The 21,023-nt window shown below is 45.7% G+C and overlaps 2 protein-coding genes across 6 annotated transcripts in view; both read left to right on the top strand.

Annotated features, from left to right (window-relative positions):
* LOC104551079 (E3 SUMO-protein ligase ZNF451) overlaps positions 1 to 5,210 on the top strand; it is a 50,024-nt gene extending 44,814 nt beyond the window's left edge. For all 5 annotated transcript variants that reach the window (XM_061990501.1, XM_061990500.1, XM_061990499.1 and 2 more), the window contains exons 14-15: positions 1,719 to 1,793; positions 4,069 to 5,210. In XM_061990501.1, the coding sequence (XP_061846485.1) occupies positions 1,719 to 1,793; positions 4,069 to 4,121 (128 nt within the window). In that variant the 3' untranslated portion in view covers positions 4,122 to 5,210. The remainder of the gene's footprint in view (positions 1 to 1,718; positions 1,794 to 4,068) is intronic.
* Positions 5,211 to 10,851: 5,641 nt separating this feature from the next.
* On the top strand, positions 10,852 to 19,310 carry BAG2 (BAG cochaperone 2). The gene is made up of 3 exons (XM_061990434.1): positions 10,852 to 11,094; positions 17,331 to 17,440; positions 18,451 to 19,310. The coding sequence occupies exons 1-3, from the start codon at positions 10,943 to 10,945 to the stop codon at positions 18,849 to 18,851; spliced, it is 663 nt and encodes a 220-aa protein (XP_061846418.1). The 5' UTR covers positions 10,852 to 10,942; the 3' UTR covers positions 18,852 to 19,310.
* The last annotated feature ends 1,713 nt before the right edge of the window (positions 19,311 to 21,023 follow it).

Below are 21,023 nucleotides of genomic sequence, written 5' to 3'. Positions count from 1 at the left end.
CTGTGGTGAATGATAACTGATATAACCAGTTCCAGGAAAGCTGACTTCTTTAGATCATGACTCCTGGATTTCTGACTCCTGTCCTCTGCTGTTTCTATGCAAGATGCCAATAGGAAGATGCTGCCTTGTGTGTTTGCCAGCATCTTCTGTTGTCACCTAAAAAAACACACAAACATTCAGAAAAGTGCTCTTAATACATCTTTGGAATGGTAGCAAACCAGAGACCGTCTTGTACAATGCCTTACTGCTCACAAGAACTCATTTCTCATTACACTTACGCCTAGGAATGAGTTAGGGAGTGATTGCTTGAAGCATCTCTTAACATGTACAGAACTTTAGAGCAGTCTGTGATGTCTTCTGGGCTGGAAGATTAAAAGGATGGTTAGTAAGGGAGAAGCCACATGGGCAAAGCTTTTTCTTTGCATTTTTTCTTCCTCCCTTTCCTAAGTGATCATAATGACATTTTGGGGGTTACTGTGGATTTTTCTTCTTTACATTGTTTGCTTTGGAAGTAAAAAAAAAAAAAAAACACCACACAAAGATAATAGGCAGCTCCTAAAAGGATTCACAGTAAGTCTGCCAAGTGACTGGAGAAAGATAGTTTTTGGCATCTTTGTGGGCTCCTAATCTGTTTGATACTAGCTGTTGGAGTCTGTGTTCCTGCAATGGGGAAAGATAGGGACATTGCTGTTCAAACATGATACATGTATCAGGCTTGAAAACAAACTTTAGACAGTGTGTCTATTGCTTCAAATACCTAACTCAGGTCATTTAATCACCCAGTCAGTAAATTGGACACCCATATGAGAATGTTCTTTGCCAGTAAACATCATCAGAAGAACATTAGTGTGCTAATACACGTGATGACTCCAAGGGAAGTGCTTCTGTTGGTATGACCATAGGACACCTAGTTGATTGCAAATACTGTAAGACCTCATTACAGAGACCATTTCCCAAAATAGCATATCCTGTAGCAGAACATTGAATACAAAATATGAGTCAGTGACTTGTTAATTTTTTTAAACTGCAATTTGCTGAGGCTCTGTTGAAAACAAATGAAAAAAAACCCCCACCTTAGATACACCAGCCCTTACTTCAAAATAGAGATGTCATTCTGGTGCTGGAAACCAGCCTCATGAAGAGTGTTATTTAGAAAGAGAAGGGTGGTGGATTTTTGGCTGGGCTTGGCTACTATGAGTTACCAATTTAAGTGTATCAGCTTTTTTCTTCTCTGAGACTTGAACAACATCTGCTGAGTCGCACTGCTCAGTTGAGTTGTTATGCTCCAATGACGTATTTAGACAAGGAGATCCAGCTAAGGTCGTGTATAAGCAGAAACACGCTACAGCACTTCTTCCTATAATTAAAGCCTTGCAGAGTGTATTCTTTTCTTCCATAACTGTTAAAAAAAGGGAATGCAGTAGACACTATAACAGTAGCTTCTGCATCTGTTATTCCTTGTTACCACTCCAAAATAACAGAAAATTGAGGTAGTCTGCCTAGATTTTGGGTAGAAAGGGAAGAAGATAAGTGGAAAAATAACTGTCTTGTGTTACTGTTTTAAACAATCTCTATAATGTGTTTTTAATTTTCAGTTCATAAGGGTATTTCTTTAAATCCAACCTGCAATGCTGTTACAGTAAGAGAAATGCAAGAGGGGACTGTTAACTTGTTTATTAGGAACAATGTGTAATTTATATTTCATTTGTTCACTCAAGGTTCAGATAGTGAAGAGGATGAAGATATGAAACTAACAATGCAGAGGAGCTTAGAAGAAGCAAGGAAACAGGAAGGTTTGTTAAATTTTTACTTTTCTATGTTCTGGAGTGCTGTTAATTTTATGGAAGGTACAGAAAGTGAACTTATAATTGGTTTGAGGCATTCAACATTTTAAGAATACTCTCTAAAATACACTGCACAATCTTGAGTAGTTAAGAACAGTCTGGTGAGTTCTAAATAAAAAGTAATTTTCTAACCTAAGAAGTATGCCAGCAGACTCAAGCTTTATTTTATTGGTGCTCCACGGGGTATCGTGCAATTAACGTCTTGACTGAGCTCACTTTGTAGCAGTTTTAATGTGAGTCTGGTGACTCGGGGTAGAACAGCTGACTATGTAGTTGAACTTGTGAATAAATAGGTCAAAATTAGGTATTATATCTCGACAAAGCACTCTGGTCTCCTAAAAGAGCTATAGATCTAGGTACAAATTTGAATCAGCAGTGTAGCTGTCTGCTCACATCATATCTTACCTTATTTGAAATTGTTTTGATCCTTCTGCTGTTGTGCTTAGCAATGGCATTCACACAGCGCAGTCATTAATTTTTGGTGACAGACTACAGTGCCCTTTGCAAGTAATTTACTGTTTCAAGGCTTCACTCTGCCTTTCCACCTGATGGAAATAAAATGAGCTAAAAAATAGGCAATAGGTCAGTGATAAAACCAGTAACCGAATCTTACAGTCCCAGAATCTATTCTGTTATGAATTTACCAATTTAGTGAATATTGTTAATAAATATTGTTGTTAGATGTCCAGCATATTCATGGCAGTGCTGGGAACTGCCATGGGGGATGGCAGCGGCCTGCAGGGCCTAAGGGAGGTCCTGGTACTGGTGCTGCGGTGCTGAAGGCACCTCACTTTTATCTAGCAGCTGGGCTGCAGCTCTTTTCACTGCCTGCCTGCCTACCTGCCTGCCTGGGTAATGGCAGCTCTGTCATGGGGTAAAAGGGGGTGAAGAGGCAAAATCAACCCTAGAAAAGGGGAAAAAGCAAAAAGTACTAGCAACTACTGGAAAAGGAGAAAGCAAAAAGCAAGTGTAGGGGACAGAGGAAGCTGCTTCAGCAGCTCTAGGGAATAAAGGACAGTACAGGTATCACTGTGGAGCTAACAGCACACCATTGGCAAGAGTCACAGTTCGGGCCTTATTCCCAGCTCTTGCAGTGCTTAGAGGCTAACTGACAACGTATTTTAATGCAAGCAGTTGTCTATAAATGACTTGCTTTGTTTCTATGACCATGTCATGTTTTCCTTTCAGAAACTAATTTACTTCTTTTTATCAGCAGTACTGGCTGTTACAGCTAAGTCCAGGGGAATGAATATGGCTCTGCTGTTATGAGAGAGCATTCGTTGATACTCTGTTCCAAATCTAGGCCTTGTGTGAAACAGCCCCATGTAATTACAGTTTAAAAATCTGTTACATTAATATGTATAATTGTTATGTTTCCTGTGTCATAAGAACAGATAGCTTTTTTTTTATAGGATGTTTGTGTCCTCCTAAAGCACATGATTAATAATTCAAGAATGACAGCATGTCTGACAGCTGCTTTAACTTTTCCAAGTTGACTGTTGGTATCAATATTTGCATGCAAACCTTGTCTAACTTAGTATTTCATTCACTAACGTCAATCAGGTGGTGCCTAAACCAACCTAAATATGGTGCAGAAACAGAGTTTCAGTATTATAAAAGTTGTTTGAGAGGTGATTAACAAGTCAGAGGAGTTCAATGCAGTCTTCCCCCCTCATCAAGAATGTTACAGCCCTGATGTCAACTACTCTTGCTGTTGATACGAGTTTTTTTTTCCTCTACTTACATCTGGCCTTCCTAGTAAGAGTGACAACGGTGACATCAAGTTAAAGTGTAGATATGGGAATGTCTGTTAATAAGGAACTGTAATGAAAATACTGAAACCTCTGTAATTGTTTCTGTTTTGTGTCTCTCTTTGTTTTAATACTTTATTTTTCTTGGTGTGTATGTGCATGTTCTAATGTTGATATTAATTTGACCAGTAAATCTGTAGATGCGTTGCACTCTTAACTAGGGGCAGCCCAATCAGCTTTAATACAGTGGAAGGTTGTAGAAGTGGCTCCTGTATTTTAAGTGTTGGAAAGATGGCATAAGACAGAAGGAAGAAAAATACTTTCTTTCTCTTTCTCTCCTATTTTTTTTTCGCAGTCTGATGACATTGCCCACACTTGTTGCTTTATGTGGTAATATTAACGTAGTTGTGTTCATGATTAGTTATCAGCCATCGTTTGAGATGTTTATAAAACACTTTTTTGTGTTTACACAGAGCAAGATGCAGATTTGCAAGAAGCTATCAAGAGAAGCCTTGAGGAAATGTAAATGAAGATACTTTGGTACACTAACACCATATCATCAGAGCTCCTTACAAAGATGGAAGCTTGTTCATCCATTTACAAAGGTTCAGAACTGCCACTTCAAACACACGTCTGTAGCTTCAAGTGTTAGATCTATAGCCTGATGCCCTCTGTCACGCCAGTGAGCACCTGCGTTCATGGATGTCCACTGCAAGATACTGTGGATGATAAAAAGAATTTTTTAAGCCTTTGCATATTCTGTTTCTAATGGGCAATGACTGAGTCTCTCCAGTCTAGGTGCATAAGTTGTTGCCTAATTAGTAGACTGGTCATACTGGGTATTTTGAGGGGTTTAATTTCTGTTCATTTTCTTTGGTTTTTTGTTCTTTTATTTAAGTTTTGTCACAAAATGTCTTTGTCTTTACTTTTTCATGTGGTCTTTGCACCAGATAAAAACAGTAAACTCTCAAAAAAAACCCCAACAGGTCAAGCTGTCTCAGATTTGCCTAGCTTACCTTGTTCTCAAGAGAGAACTTAGATCCCAGGTTTATAAATTGAGGATATGGCCTAACTCTTGCCTGTGGCTGGTTTGACCTCATAGACCATAATTTTGTCTATGTCCCGTTTGTCACAGAGGTCAGCATCAGGACCACAGGCTGTACAGTTAGCTTGTCAGCTTTGTTTTATAAATGTGTGTTCTTTTCCAATGGCAGAGTGTTGGATTCGGTGGCTTGAAGTTTGATGGGTTTGGTTCCTTTCTATGATCTGAGGCTGGAACAACTCTTTGAGGGAACATAAGCTAAATTAAACTTTCTAGTTCCTGTTTGGAATAGAAGTGGTAAAATTTAAGCTGTATCATTCCTGTATACTCTCATCTTTGCTCCTTCTGTTTGTGAAGAGATGGCCTTGGATAAGTGAATGTACATGTGTTAATAATTTTTGTACAGTTCTTTATTTCTGTGTTTAAATTTATCTGTGTCGCCTTTTTCAGCTCCTTTGTTTAAAAGTACCTATGCAAGCTGTTCGGCTTTACCAGCCTATTATATTTCATTTAATGTTTACTGTCAATCAGTAAGAGCTCTCAATATAATAAAATGCTGGCTTAATTTTTCTATTCATTAGCCTGTGAGTTTGCTTCTACCTGCTGTAAATACAAATATTTATTATGCAAAGAAATACTTTTAGTGGGAAGACAGACAAGGGGAAGGCTAGCTACTTCTCACTCTTGATTCCAAAGAGTCAAAATAATTATAGCTGTGTGTCATCGTGGTTAGAAAAGCTGGAAAACCAGCACTGGTTTATTCCCAGTCACAATTCTGATCTAATTGCTAACTCTGAAGCAAGTAGAATTAATGAAGGATTTAGTGAGTTATCTTGGCACCCGTTAGCGATCATACAACTTGAAGAAACTGTTCAAACACCAGAAAACAGGTTTGAACACTTCCAGTGCATTTGACTCTGACACCCAAGCGTTACAGAGTGAACAGGACCTCTTAATCGTTTTCCCTGCTGCTTCTTTTCCCACAGCAAGTCTCAGACCAGTCACACTTCTGTCCAAATCTGGGCGTGTAGCAGCTTGTTCTGCTGCTGATGAAGCGCTGTCCTGGAACATTTTGAGTTGCCTTTGGCTACTGACTTAAGCTAAATCAGTTCCAGAATTTTTCACACCAAGTTATTCCAATAAAGGGTGGAATAAGACAGGAAACAATTTTTATCAAAAACATTTTGATCCAAGTTGTAGAGGCTCTTTTTTTTCAGTGCAGACCCTAAAGTTAAAAATTCTTTTCATGTGAAAAGATATTTCAGCTTGAGAAAGTTCTTCGCTTGTTTCAAGAAATGTTTAAAACCTGGATAGATGATCCTCTCCAGAGTCTGCTATGTTATATTTTAACCATGTGCTTTATTCCTCAGAACACTTGTTCTGTCATAAATGTGGCATTTGCTTGTACCTGATGGGCCATGACTTAATTGGTTGCATTAAAGAAAAAAGTGTGCACACACATTCTCTGTACCAATAGTTAAACACATTGCATCGGCCTCCTCATCTGCCTACCAAAACACGTAGCAAATCCCAACCACTGCTGCTGCGGCTTTTATAAAACAGCTGATCAGAGTTCTAGTTTCTGTATGTTTTAAGTAGTCTTCAGAATTACTGACATCTTGAAATTTGTCCTCATTTCCTTTGGTCTCTTTGAGTTCTCTTTAACTTTGTGAGGTTTTCTTTAAGTTTGTGATACTTGTTTCCAGAGGAGTAGAGAAAATTTGGTTCTTGAAGCACTGCCTGGACAGACATGTAACATGTTACCAACATCTTGTGGTACTGCACCTTGTTCCTCAGCTGGAAAACGTGTCTGGTAAATGGTCGTTTCAGAACTTAATATTTCTGTCTGGGGAGTCTTGTTTAACTGGCTGAAATTTTTGAGGTTTGTTCTGCATATGCTGAGAGACCTGTCTGCATTTTAACAGATGACTTGTGCCTGTAAAGGAGCTTGCCCAGCATCCTTCATGTTTGTACTGGAAGTGATTTGCCCTGCCCTTTTTAAGAGAATTTGCCTTTGTGGTGATGTTTGTGTTCACCCTTCATTAGTCTAAAGTAATTCTGAGGTTCTTTCTCATACATGTCTGTAATGAGGAAAAAGTCCAATCTCCACTTGGCTGCTAGCAGCTGTTCACTTCAATGCTCTTCATTTCTGTGTGGTGCATGCATAAGGGTTACAAAAAGCCGTGACAGGTCGCGATTGGTACAAGGCGCTTGTCTCTGTGGTGTGTTGTATGACATACTCTTTCATGTCAACTGAAATCCCTCTTTTGGTCATACTCAGAGTGGAGATGAGATGCCAAGTCAGTCAGTGCAAGTGTTGTGGAAGTTGCTAAAATACCGTGTCTGCCTGGGTTGCTGCTGTAGTTGAGTTACGCAAAAGAAAAAGCTTTCTCTGAGCTACTTGCTTTGTAAGTGGGTTTGGGTGGTGGGTTAATTTTCTTGGCTCTTCAAGATATACAGAAATGACCACTACTCTTCCTATAGTGATCACAGACTGCAAACCTTTGCTGAATCTTTACCAAATATGGTGAAGTTTACTGAGGTATGAAGTTACGCCATCTTCTTTCCTAAAAGGAAAGTGTTCTATCATTTGCTTGTGCTGTCCCTGCAGTGTTTACAGTGACTGCTGTAAATTGGAAGGAGGTGAGGAGGATGGATGATGAAGTGTTTCAACATTGATTTAGAAAAATGGGCTGACGTGAGCACAAAGATCCTTTCGGGCAATTCTTTCCAGCTATGGAGCTTTATTAAAGCCTGCAATTGCATGTTTCTTTGACGCTTCTAAACCTTCTCAAGTGGAGAACCTTCCTGTAGAAATTCTTAATTCAAGTCATTTAGAGCCCAGATGTAAGAATCTGGGTCAAATAATACAATCTGAGATGTTATAAAAGTAGACATAAGTCAGAACACTTAGGGCAAGCGGCAAGTACATGCGAAGTGTGCACTTGGTCAGAACAGCTCTGCGTGTGTGGAAATGTAATGCGAAGATCCCTTTGTAAGTCTGTGCAAGTTCGCTTTCACTGACTGCAAGTATCCTAATTTCTGGGAGTCCTTCCTTTGGCTTTTTGCTCAGAGCTCTGCTGACAATCAGCTGAGCACCCACAGCTGTGCAGAATTCCCTGAGTAGGCAACTTGCCTCTGTGAGAGTGAGCTGCTGCACGCCCCGAAAAAGCCACACCAGTGTTCAGGTTGTGCCCGAGACGGAGTGCTCTAGCCCAAGTGTTGCCAGGCTGGGCCCACAAAGTGAGGGGGCTGTTAGTGAGCATTTGGAGCAGCAGCAGCCACGGCACAGCAGCATAGGCTGAGCAGGAGCTGAGCGAGGGGGCAATCCCCTGTGACAGCAGGGACCCATTTGGATTGCAAACATACCCTGATCACAGCACGCTGGCCCATCTTTGCTGCTGCTGCCATGGTGCTGGGCAGCCTGCAAGCTGGCTTTGGCTGGCTGGCCCAAACCAGGGTTGTCTTCTCCTGTTATATACAGCGACTGTTGTGTTGCTGTAACACCTGCATGTGAAGAGGGTTCTTCAGATGAAGTTCCTGGGGCTGAAGGCAGGAAGATGATCTAGCATGGAGTTTCTTGGGTGTGGACTTTCTCTTTGATCCTATTCCATGATAGCTCATGTATAAGCGTTAGGGCATGTGACAAGGTATATGTCAGGGTAGGGAATAAGGCAAAGCTGGAACTAAGGTGCTGTTTAGTGATGCGACAACTTCTGTGCTTTTCATGTAGATCATCTCCCTGACTGTGGGACTCAGACGCTTGATACAGCCGTAGGAGACGTGAGACAGTTGCTCCCTCCACTGCCTCAAGGGACCTTGTGTGTGTGAATGAGACAACACGGCTCTGTTTTGAGGTGATACCAATATTTTACAATGCAGTGGTTTAAACGAGCCAGCCAGCAGCTTCACTGCTGAGGCGAGAGTGCAGAACTCTCTCCTCGCGTCCTTCTCAGTGATGCTCTGAGCCAGAGCAGGGCTGCGCAGTCTGTCACATGAACCCAGCTGTGGAGAAGCTAAGGACAGGGGGACAGAGGCATGGCAGCACCTGATGCCAGCCTTGACCTAGCCATCACCATGCCTCACCACAGACTGTAAGCAGGAGGATGGAATCTGTGCTTTGTTTCAGATGTGAGGGCCATTCCTTCTGTTTTGCCCCAGTTCCTGCCTTTTGTGTTCCCTACAGCTGAACTCTTTCCAGACCAGCTATTATTATTTTGGCAAAGTGATGACAACCACCACTTTATGGACCTCAGCAAGAAACAGAGGGCAGAGGGCAATCTACCTCTCTAGAGAGCAGGAAAACCAGTTGTCGTGGTCCTTCCAAGCTTCTAAATGGGAAAATATCCTGACTTGTACAGGCAGAAAGGCCAAGGCTTGTCCCCAAAGACCTTTTTTTTTTTTTTTGCTTCTAAACCTGCATTTTGTTTCCATGGTTTGTGATAGTCTCACTCCAAGGATAAAATGCAATTTTGCTGCTGAAGAGGTTAAGTCATATGTGATATGTCTGGACACAACTACAGCTGTTCTGTGCCTCTGTTCCATTGCTGCTTCTACCCACGTGGAATTAAACCCCTGTAAAAATCATGTTCATAGCTGTGCAGCTATTTTCATTTATGCTTTTTAAACCCAATTGGTTTGATGCTTAATAAATTGGCAGGGGAAGAATAGAAAGATTGTAGGAAAAAGTGGCTGCCAACTGTGTGCCCTGGCCACAAATGGTTTCTGTTTGGGGTGGGAAGCGGTTTCTAATTACCTTCCACACAGACCGCAGGGAGCTGGATGGAACAATCCTTCAAATGAAGTTATTTCCATGAGCTCACAGGCAACAAGCCTTACTTATCCAACTCCATAAACCAAAGAAAACTCGGGTAATTAATTTAACGAGAGGGCTTGGGACATGATATCATTCGGAATGGACAAGCCTGAGAACACGGCTATTTTGAATCACAGCAGGCTAAGCGCACAGAGCAGTCTCCCTGTGTAACACAATCCCTCATCTCTGGGTGCCAAAAATTGGTCTATTAAAGCCAGGGGGTATTTGCCCAAACCTGGACTTTTGGGATAAGCAAATTCCTTTTTAAACACTCACAGGAGCGGGAAGTAAAGCCTGTGTGTGACTTGAATCACTGAAGCCAGCCGTGCCAGCAGGAACCTGAAGCACAGTGGGAGGTGTTGCCAGGTTGGTGGGGTGGGTGTGTGTGGGAGGGAAGGGTACCCCTCAGGTTAAATGCCATCTCAGAACAAGTCATTAATAGACGCAGGTTCACTGCCTTGGCTACCATCAAAGAGTGGTTTGTTTTTTTTCTTTCTGGCATAGAAAGAGCAGATCAAACACCTTTCTTTCCAGTAAGCCTTTTTCTGTCTTGGACAATAAGCGCTCTTACAGTTAACACCAGAAGGATGTGCTATCTGTGGCAGTATCTCACGTATCTTGCTTTCAGGAATGCTGTTCAGGTTCTGCTTACAATGAGCATTGTCTCTGATTTACTTTTCTCCAACTTTCCAACAGGCTTTTAAAATTTGTTTTCTTCTTCCCGTTTCTTGTGTTTTCAAATATTTCAGCTTTGTAGCTCATCTTTTCCAAAACTTTACTATAAAAATAACAGTTGGGGAAGAGGGGGGGTCTCGTTTTCCCTACTGAAAGAGTAAACCACTGAACCAAATATCTAGGAGAGTTCTGGAAGGCAAATACTCGCAGATACCCTCACAAATAAAAATATGTATATCAAAAAACGTATTCCTTCTGGTTTAGAAAGAGCCAGAGTTCACACTGCTCGGGCCCGGGCCCGCTCTTGCTGCTGTTGTCCGCATGAAGCGGCAGGGCAGAAGCAGGGGCCGCTCGGGGTGCCTCTGTGCTCTAGGAGGACACAGCTTCCCGGCAACGCCGGGGCCGGGCTCAGGGTCTCACCGCGGGGTCGGCACTCGCGGGAAACGCTTCTCGCCCTGCGGGTACAATCCCTGCCTGTGACATCGCCCGCCTGCCGACGAGCCCAGCCGCCGCACACCGCGTTCCCGCCGCCGGGGAGGCGGTGCGCGGTCCCGCGGGCGGGGCCGGCCCCCTGAGCCGCCCCGCGGCCCGGGCGAGGCGAGGCGCGGGCCGGCCCGGCGCGGCGCGCTGCGTGAGGCGGCGCCCGCGGGGCCGCGGCGCGGCCGGGGGCGGGGTGGCCGCGGGGGCAGGCGGCGGGGCGGGCTCCTTCTTTGGCCATGAGCGAGGGGCCGGCAGTCGCTCGCCGCCGGCGCCCGCGGGACGCGGCGAGGGAGCGGCCGCAGCGAGGATCCGCCGGCGGCAGCGGGCGGGCGCTATGGCCCAGGCCAAGATCAGCGCCAAGGCCAGCGAGGCGGCGCAGCAGCAGCAGCAGTCCGGCGGGCAGCTCCGCGGCCGCTTCTACCGCTCCACCTCCATGGCGGACCGCTCCAGCCGCCTGCTTGAGAACTTGGACCAGCTAGAGCTCAGGTGAGGCCCTGGGGCGGGCAGGGAAGGGGCCGCGTTCAGTGCCGGTGGTTTCCCAGCGGCTGTGGGCGCCGGGCCTCCCGCAGGGCGGGGAGCGCTACCAGAGGGGACCGAGGGGAAAAGGGTCATTCCCCTCTCCGGCAGCAAGTTAAGAAATGACAGCAGCGGCTCTAAGGTGAAGTAGCGTGGCCTGGAAGTACTTGAAAACAGGAGCGAGGTGTGAATGTGGGAAAACAGACGTTTTTCGGGGAAAGCGCAGTAGGCTTCTGGGGATTTGTTGCCCTTTGTGGTCTGGACAGTTTGTAGGGCGGGGGCCGGCGGGCTGCTGCACCCGTGGCGGCTCGTGTCCGCGTCCCCCCGCCGCAGCCCCACGTCCCGCCTTGCCTGGGAGCAGGGACGGGAACCAGGCTTAATGTCCATCCGTGGGGCTCTCTCTCGGAGGCTCTTGCGCGCCCTTGTGCCGCAGCGATGGGCTGCCGGCACGGCAGGCTTCGTGCCTCGCAGAGCTCCCCTTGCGCTTACTGGTTCAGCTGGGGATATTCTTATCCACGTTGTGTCCGTCTCTCCGCTCTGAATTGTAATAAATCACGTAACTGTGGCGTGAATAGCATTGCATTCTGCAGCTCGGGTGCATTTGTCCAAAGTAATTGTGAATACAGTGTCTGTTTCACCGTTGTGCCAGGAACGCATCCTTTCTCCTCCTGCCTTCCCCAAGTAATCCCATTTGATTTTATTTTTATTAACCAGTTCAGCCGCATGAGAGACGATTTCTCACCTTTAATCACCTTCCTTGCCCTCTCAGCACTGCTTAATTACACAGTGTCCCTTCTGAGGTGGATGGATGTGCAGGGTGCCCTGGGTGTACCCCTGATTCACTGTTTTGGCACACCCTTTCCTTCATTAGAGCTGCATATTGATCAGCAGCTTTCACAGAACCACCCAGAACGTTTCTAGGACTTCCCTGTAATTAAAAGAGGTCTGTGGGATACAGGAGTCGCATTTCCCTTTTCTGCCTGCCTTACTTTGCATTATTCGGGAGTGGACTTTGTATGCCGTTCCATTAAGAGCCTTTCACTTGGCTTGATTAAATCTCCTTCAAGTGCTTCGCAGACTTTTCTGAATTTGCCTGAACAAAGCCACTGTCTGCAGACAAGTCTCTCTGCTCGCTCACACCCAGGTCTAGCCCATGAACATGTAATCACAAAATGAGTATCGGAATATGCAAAAACGTGTCTTAAATTTGCGTAGCGACTCTGAAACAAAGCAGACGGTTCGGTTAACCAGAAATCAAACCCCAAATTAAACCTCCCAGTTTGCTGTGGGTCTGGGCATTAAGTCCTACATTTGGAACAGTTACGAAAAAAGAGTCAAAATACTTCAATTAAAATCACTTGGTTTATTTCTGTGCACCACTAATGAACATGCCTTATTTCAAAGTCATTTGAATGACGGGAGGAAGAGCTTCCACACTTCTTTCTTCTCTACCCAGTTTAGTTTAGCCATAGACCCTCAAGTTGTTGCTTGTAAATATAAAAAGTGAAAGTTTGTCAGTATGAACTTCAGCCTTTAATGAAACCCTTTGCCAGCGCTCAGTTCTCAGGTTGCTTAAGGTCAGCCAAACCCTGTGGCGACCCTCATTCGGAAGTGCTCTGGGTTGAGCTGCCCACCCGTTTCTGCTTCCTTCCCTCCCACCGCCATAGCTGTGTTTCCTGTTGGCCGCAGCAACAGGCTGCTTCTGTACCTCCCTGATAGGTGTTTATGGGGGACTTTCCTCTGTAGTGAAAGGGGAATGAATCTGGCTGTGGCACAGGAGGCAGATGGCACGTTTGTCCCTAGCAGGGGTTGGGCTTCTTTCATGTTTCCCCGACTGCTGGCCAGTGCCATGACATCTCGGGAGCAGCTGGAAATAAGACCAGAGTCTCTGCCCACATGTCACCGTGTTGTGGTGGTTGTGTGAAGCGAACACACAGTCCTAGGTGTAATGATAACTAAGTCAGATGTTTGTGCTTTTTTCCATCTCAGTAGTTTGTACTTTCCCTTCTGCTCTCCTTCAGCACAGCCCTATTCCCCCACCATTCAATTGTAGCTTCACAAGACCTCTGGCTGGAGAATGGAGTCTCGATTTGAGCAGCTGAGGCTGTGGTGTGAAATATTCTGTTCCGTCTGCTCTGCTCCGTTTCAGGAAAAGAGCGGCACCATCTTCAGATGTTTCTGATTTCCTTTGAAAACTTCTCAGCCCTTCCAGCATGCACACTGCAGCAGTCAGCTCTTTAAGGCAGTCACTAGTTTAAAGGACACAGTTATTGCAGCTGTCCTGAGGAAGAGAGTGTCGAGTTTCTCATCTGGAAACAAAAGCACAGGCTGGTCCACCTGTTCCTCGGGGGAATGCTCTGCTCATGTGAATGGTATGTAGGAAAGAAAGGCACTGCCTGCCTGATCACTCTCCCGACCAGGGAACATCAGAAGGAAGGAATGTTTTTTTTAGTCTTAGGTAATGGATGGAATATTCAGTTGATGTTCAAAGTGATAAGTACGCCCCTAAGTAAAAGTCTGGTTGGCTGTTTTCATCTGTTAGGAAATGACCATACTGCTGCATCAAGATAGTCAGGCATTCATGAGTGGTTTGTGTGCTCTTTGCTTTGCTTTCTCTTCTTTGGTCGGTTGGATTTTTGAGACCTGGACCGTGTTTCCACCCTTTTCCACGGCAGCCACCTCTGCTAGAGGTTTATCACTTTCCACACCAAGAAAGTAAAGATTTACACAAAGCTCTCAAAGTGCATTTTAGGAAAGAAATGGTGAGAGCTGACTGTGCGCTGACACTCTTGGAATGAGTAAGGAAGGAAAGGTATGTGTCCTGGCCAGGGTATGTCCCAGGCCATGGCCTGGGGGCCTTGATAAAGCTCCCCAGCATCTTCTCTGGAGCACTATTATTTTCCTGGAGGCTAGCGTGAGTGGTTACCTCCTTTTGTTTTTTAGGGTTTCTTCCCCCTAGAGCAAAGCTGTGGAATGACCCTATTGCCTTGTGTCACCTTCATGTAATCCAGACATCTGTCCCTTTCCTCCCTGCCAGCTCTTGCCTTCCTTGGGCCCTTTCCCCTCCTCTTCTGTTCAGGTGTGTAGCTCGCAGGCTGGTGGTTGTAGAGGTGCCACCTCTGCTGCTGTGTATCCATCCACTCTGCCCTGGAGAGGGCCCTGAGAGCCAAGTGGTTTATGTTTTACGGTCATTTAGCCCCATTACACTGCTGATAGTTGTTCAAGATGGAAATCTGCAGAGGGGACAGCAGAGGGGCAGGAGCTGCTGCACCTCCTTCCTGTGCTGTTGCGTGGTGCTGGTGTTAGCTCATGTTCCCACTGCCATTCAGGGGAGCAAAGGCACTGAAATCAAAATCCCAGTAGGTTTGAGGCACGGAGCGTTCAGTATTGCAGTTGAAAAAGTGGTTAGAAAAACTCCCCAGAAGCAATTGTTGCAAATAAAATAATTGCCAAGCTTTGGTTCTATGGCTTCCTGTAAAATAGCGTTGGTCAGCGTTCCAGTTGGTAAATTAGGGGCTTGTTTTTAGCAGTGTGCAATCATTAATTCGGGTCATTCAGCTGCTGAGTCCTACCTCATGCCAGTAGCTGGCTTTTGAGGCACTCTCTTTAGAATTGCACCAATTTAGGATGTATCTCTGCAATGCAGGTTTTCCACATTCTTCAGAGGACCCAGCAAAGCCTGGGAAGCAGAGGGCTGGTCAGTCTGCTGAAGGCAGACCTTTGGGTTCTGAGTCGGTGCGGTGATAGACTGAATCCCATTTGAAAACACTGTTTAAACTGAAATTCTGCAGGTCCAAATTTTAAGCTTTCCAGCAGCCATGGTGCACTTTTTTTTTAGATTGTGAAAACCCCATTTTTAAACAAAGGCTTGATGAGGCATTTATGAAAATATTGCTAGACCTCCTAAATTATAAAGTGCAGACATCTGAAGTATGACTCCACCTGCCTTGTTGCTCTTACTAACCAGTCCAAAATAATAATTAAACGTGTTTGCTCTCGGCAAGAATTTGCATTGCATTACCTTGTACCACTCCTCCTCAGAATGAACATTAAAGGCAAAGCCTGAAGCTTATGCTTTCACTGACTAAATCATCAGGCAAAATATTTGGTAAGACGGGACCATTTCGTGACTAGGCTGCTTGCAAGGTGTGACTATTTATATCCTCAGATGGCCCCATTCTTCTGCCTCCTCTGGCCCTCTTTTCCCTCCTCGCTGTTCTTCCAAAGTTGCCTGCCCTCAGACAGTGCTTGAGGAGGGAGCAGCAGCTCCATACCGGTCTTGGGAGATAAAGCCCTCACCTGCGGAAGCAGCAATCAGCCACTGCTGCCTCAGGGCTGCATCCAGTCATCTGAGAAGAGCACAGAGCATCTGAGAGACTTAACTAAAGTTTCACCTTTTCTGGACAGGTTTTAATAAACATTTCGGGACAGATGGATTATAGAATCATAGAATGGTAGGGGTTGTAAGGGACTTTTAGAGATCATCTAGTCCAAACCCCCTGCAGAAGCAGGTCCACCTAGATCAAGTCTCCCAGGAATACATTCCCTTGCTGCTTACAGCAGCGAGATCTCCTGAACTGTGCCTTGAAAGTATCTCAAACCATCAGCCAGGTTCACGTGATATTCTGCTTTTTCTGTGGGGTCTGGGAATGCAGAATTGATGTTTTTTGGTTCACAGTTGCAGCCTGCCAAATCTTCTGTGAGACCCTACCCTCAAGCCTCTGGGGCAAAGCCAAAGAAGGGGATGTTTCTCTCTTGTCCCCAGTCTCCAAAGTTGACAGATCCCAGATGTGCTTTTCTGGATTACTCCGCTGAATGGAAAAGGTTCCCTCTTTAAAACCACAGTTGGGAATAAGATATAAGTTCACAGAATAGTAGGGGTTGGAAGGGACCTCTAAAGATCATCTAGTCCAGCCTCCGTGCTTGAGCAGGCCCACCTAGATCAGGTCACACAGGAACATATCCAGATGGGTTTTGAAGACCTCCAGAGAAGGAGACTCCACACCCTCCCTGGGCAGCTTGTGCCATGGCTCCCTCCCTCTTACAGTAAAGCAATTTTTCCTTAAGTTTAAGTGGAACTTTTTGTGTTCCAGCTTTTATCCATTACCCCTTCTCCTCTCACAACAGAAAAAAAAAATGCTGCCCTATCCTCTTGACATCCACCTTTTAAGTACTTGTGTTTATGAGATTCCCCCTCAGTCTCCTCTAGACTGAACAGTTCCCACAGCCTTTCCTCATAAGAAAGATGCTCCGGTGCCCTGATCATGTTGGTGGCCCTGCATTAAGGATTTCTAGGATGACATTTTCACATGGCCTATGGCCTGTACCTTACGCCACGAGGAGGATGGCAGGCTGTGGGCACACAGCTCACAGTTTCCCGAGTGAGCAGTTTCTCCTGGGTTTTCCCCTCACTCTCACTGCACAGGGAGCAGGACGGGAGGAGGGGTCCTATGTTAAGAAGGACCAAGTTTCATGTTTCCCTGCAAGCCCAGCAATAGGAGCTGCTCCCACAGAACCTTCCTGCCCATGCAGATCACAGTGAGCAAAGCTGCAGGGAGAACACCAGTGCTGGTGGGGGCAGGTAGCCCAGCATCTTCTCCCAGCGACCAAGGGGAGGAAGCCCTTCTGACATTACTGGGAGTGTGTGAGCTTTGACTCTCTCACCTATGGCTGTCCTTTGTGAAAGGGGCCAGTGGCTACACAGCGGCCTTCATGATTTCTGGAGCATGTACTGCTGTGTGGGTGGGTCTCTGGGGCTTCTGCGCTGTGGCCTGGGTCTGGCCTTGCTGCTGCCGCCGTCCCACGGCAGCAGCCTTCACCACAAGCTCCCTGATGGGCACTTGGCCCCTTTCTCTTCTACTTGAGCAGCTGGCAGTAATTGCCAGTGAGCTCCAGGACTGTCAGGCTCTGGATATCCAGACTTAACCATGGAGTAGGATACAACAGCACTGTCAGAGAAAGAAAAGGTTTAGGTCTGATTGAATTACTGTTGCTTTGGGTTGTTGGGGGGTTTTTTGGATTTTTAGAAAATTACATTGAGTCTTGAAAAGTGAAGTTAGGGTAAGGGAGAAGGTCATGAAATCAGAGAGTCTGGCTCATGGATAATTAAGAACTGGCTGTGCTTAAGCTGAAGTCTAAAAAACCTCTTCTTGGCAGCTGTGTGAGTGAACGGCTATTTTATTACTTACATGCTCTGCTTGGTTCAGGGTAGAGGCATTCCGCGATGCAGCATCTGCTATGGAACAAGAGAAAGAAACCCTGCTGGAAATGATCCACAATATACAGAACAGCCAAGACATGAGGCACATCAGTGAAGGTGAGAGGCTGCTTCTGCCATACCCTCCCACAAATCCCGCAGGCAGCCGAGGCCAGAGGGAGCAATCTTGGGTTGCCGCTGGAGCAGGAGACAGCACCAGAGCTGGTGGAGGCTGCGCGAGGGCCACTTGCAACCCCAGGATCCCCTTTCCTTTAGATGGGGTGGGCTGCACAGTGTCCCTGCTCTGTCCTGGAGCCCCACACACAGTTCACAGGTTCATTTTCCAAATCAGAGTTAATATGGCTCAGCTGAAGGGGAGAAGTTGCTGATCACGTAAAACACAGCACAAGACCCAGCATTTTAATGGCTTTAATTCCAGGATAGGCACAAGTGCCAAGCAGTACACAGCCTGCAGGAACCCCACGATTGCTGTCCTGGTTGTGTGAGAGTTTTAAATACATCCCTTGAATCTGTTTGTTTTATAGTAGGTGCTTTAAATTCCCGGTTTACTTGCTCTTCAAGAGCCTGCACATCAAATAGGTTGTGTCCATACTTTATGAAAAAAACTTTTTGGAAAATAGAAAACTATTTTTTTCATGGCCCCTACTTCAGAAATTCTTCAGTCACTAATTCAGTCAGTCGCTGAATTCACTAGTGCAGTCACAAACCTGTTCTCTCTTTATGGCCTTCCTGGGCACTGTCTAAACCTGTCCTCAGAGCGGCACAGGAGGTCCTTAACATTCCAGTTTTGTTACCGAAGGACATTTCCTGACAGTCCCTTACACTTTGCTTTCAGCAGACGTCATGGCGGCAGTGGGAAAGTGTTGCTCAGGTTTTTAAGAGAGCTCAGTGCCTCCCTTCCAATCAGAAGATGCAAACTTCTGTGAAATAAATAGGACTTCAGGCAAATGCAACAAACCCCCCATTTCTGTCCTCTGGAAATCTTGTCAATTGTCACTTAGAATACCAACCTCGTTTACTGCGGTGTCGTAGCAGTTTGAATGTCTCGTTATTTACACAGGAGAGCATTTGCCTGTAACCTTGGAATACTTTTACTGTTTTCAATTTAGGTGAGAGAGAAGAACTTAATTTGACCGCTAATCGTCTGATGGGCCGAACCCTCACCGTGGAGGTTTCTGTGGAGACCATCCGCAACGCCCAGCAGCAGGAGTCCCTGCTGCACGCCACCAAGATGATCGATGAGATCGTCAATAAACTCCTCGACGACTTGGAGGACGCCAAGATGCGCCTGATGTCGCTGTATGGCGCCTGCACGTCAGATGTGCCCGCGGGACCCATCGACCAGAAGTTTCAGTCCGTGGTCATCGGCTGCGCCATCGAGGATCAGAAGAAGATCAAGAGGCGGTTAGAGACTCTGCTCCGAAACTTGGAGAATTCCGAAAAGTCCATCACGTTGCTGGAGCATCAGAAATCGTCCGTCCGACAGTCTTGCAACAGCAAACAGGATTAAGCAGCACCCTCCTGGCTACTCGGGGCACATCGCAGGATGAGCAAACCTCCGTGAAAAGCACACGGAAAGAAGCTAAGGGAAGAATCCTCCGTACGAGCACACGCTTCTCCATGCCACGCACACGCTCCCAAGTGTCTCTGAGGGCGAGGTGTCAGCAGTTAATGGGTTTTGGTAGCATCGGCATTTTCTTTGGGCAATAAAGAATGCTGTCGGCTCTCCTGTAGAGTCCATACTGCTCTGCTGCAAACTGTCATTGTGCTTCTGCTGAACTGTCAGAAACCATCACAATCTTTCCTCCCTTCTCCTGGGTGGGTTTGTTGGTTTTTTTTTTAAATTAAGGGGGTTTTTGTCACATTGTGAGATCTCAGCTTTCCTCTGCTGTATACATAGTGTGTGAACCAGACTTTTGGGGACAAAAGACAAATCATGGCAATAAATCAAAAGCATTGATAACCTGTATATGGTATTTTCAGAAACAACTCCCTGTCCTGTTCATTACCATTTATAACTTGAATAATTGGGCACTATTCAGGTGCCTTCGAAAGACGGGCGGATACCTGCACTTGGTAACTGAGGGAAGGAGAAGCAACACTTCCAGCCAAGGATCACAGCTCTGGCTCTGGCCACCTGCCTGGTGAACCTGCCTGTAGCTTGCTTGAGGTTACTGTCTTGACCGGCTTTTTTAAAGGTAATGTAAAGAGGAATCGTATTTCATCAGCTACTACTCTGCAAATTTGTTTTGCATCATGATCTGTGAAGCCACAGGACAAAACAGTCACACTCTTAGCTGGCAGACACCCTCTTTGTTTCTTGTGTAGGGTGATACTTTACACTTAACGTTGCTGACTCTTTGGCTTTTTTCGTTTTGGTTTTTTTCCCCCTTTCACACCTCTCCCTATTTCTGTTCATCATTGCTCTGCTCTGCAGCTGTGACTCCAAAATAGCAGATTTTAGGGTGAGCCTGGAATTTTTGCACTCCCCCATGGCCTGTCAGCCTTGCACTACTTCACTGAAGGGTGGTGGGCACCTTAGGGGCATGGGGGGGGCCCTGTGGCCCAGCCCTTGGCCTTACCAAGTTGGCTCAGCTGACAGGAGCCAGGAGGGCCATGTGGTGCCATTATGCCAGGGCTGGGGGCTGCCTGGAGTGTCCCAGCCCCAGTATCCCACCTGGGGCACTCTGCCAGCGGCAGCCCAAGGCAGGAGCTCTTCATCTCAGGCTCCTACTGAGAACTGAAGCTCTGCAGCTCGGTGGCTTCAGGCTCCTGGTAGGTAGGTGAGCAGGCTGCTGGGGCAAGGTGCCCTCAGAAACACCACTGCAGGGCTGTGCTTGCACAACAGCTTTCAGAGTGGGAGAAGTTCCTAAGAATTCAATGAGATTAACTCTGTAACTCCACTTAAAAATAACTGGCTTGCTTTCATATGGTTTAGAGCCTTGAGAACTTTTTAACAAGGGAGGTAAATCTTCCACCTCTTTCCTTAATGACCTGAAACCCCTTGACAATAACATACAAGCAGGGGTTGTTCTCAGAAAGCAAGCTGTGAAGTAAGTTGAACACAGCTTATTGATGCTTAGAATATTCCTTCAATATTTGGGGTTTTTAAGGACATTATAAAGTTATTCAGGCCAAAAGCATTAAGGATTCCTTGTTTTCTTTTTTAGCTCCTCTTCACTTTACCAATATTATATTTACCACTTTACCATTATTATAACACTTGTACAACTTTTTGTTCTCAAGGACAAAACGAAGCGATCACAACCCATGTGTCTCCAGCTGAGTTAACAGTGTAGATGAGACCTATTTTGATCTAAATTGCTCTTTTATTTTGAAAAATCTTTCTTGTTGGCCTTCCACTTACCTCCAGTGTGTTATCTGAGCTGCAGGAGGTCTGCAGTACAGCCATCGCTGCCCTCCCTATGCTCTCAGATCACATACTGACATGTCACAACCATTAACAATCCAACAGACTTGTAACAGTCTGTTTTTAAACTCAGTGATGCTGTCAAAGTTTCTTCCACAGCCACACCTGTCAGACACAGCAAGAAACACCTGGGTTTTTTTCCTGTGGTTTCATACTGGCTCTCTTAAAATAACTGAAAATAGCTAAACATCACACATGTGAAGACCGACAAAACAAATGAGATTTTTTTCCCTGTAAGTGCTGTTGTCAAGG

The sequence above is a fragment of the Colius striatus genome, chromosome 2, assembly GCF_028858725.1.
Source record: "Colius striatus isolate bColStr4 chromosome 2, bColStr4.1.hap1, whole genome shotgun sequence".
NCBI classification, from domain to species: Eukaryota; Metazoa; Chordata; class Aves; order Coliiformes; family Coliidae; genus Colius; species Colius striatus.
This window is presented reverse-complemented; position numbering and strand designations above follow the sequence as displayed.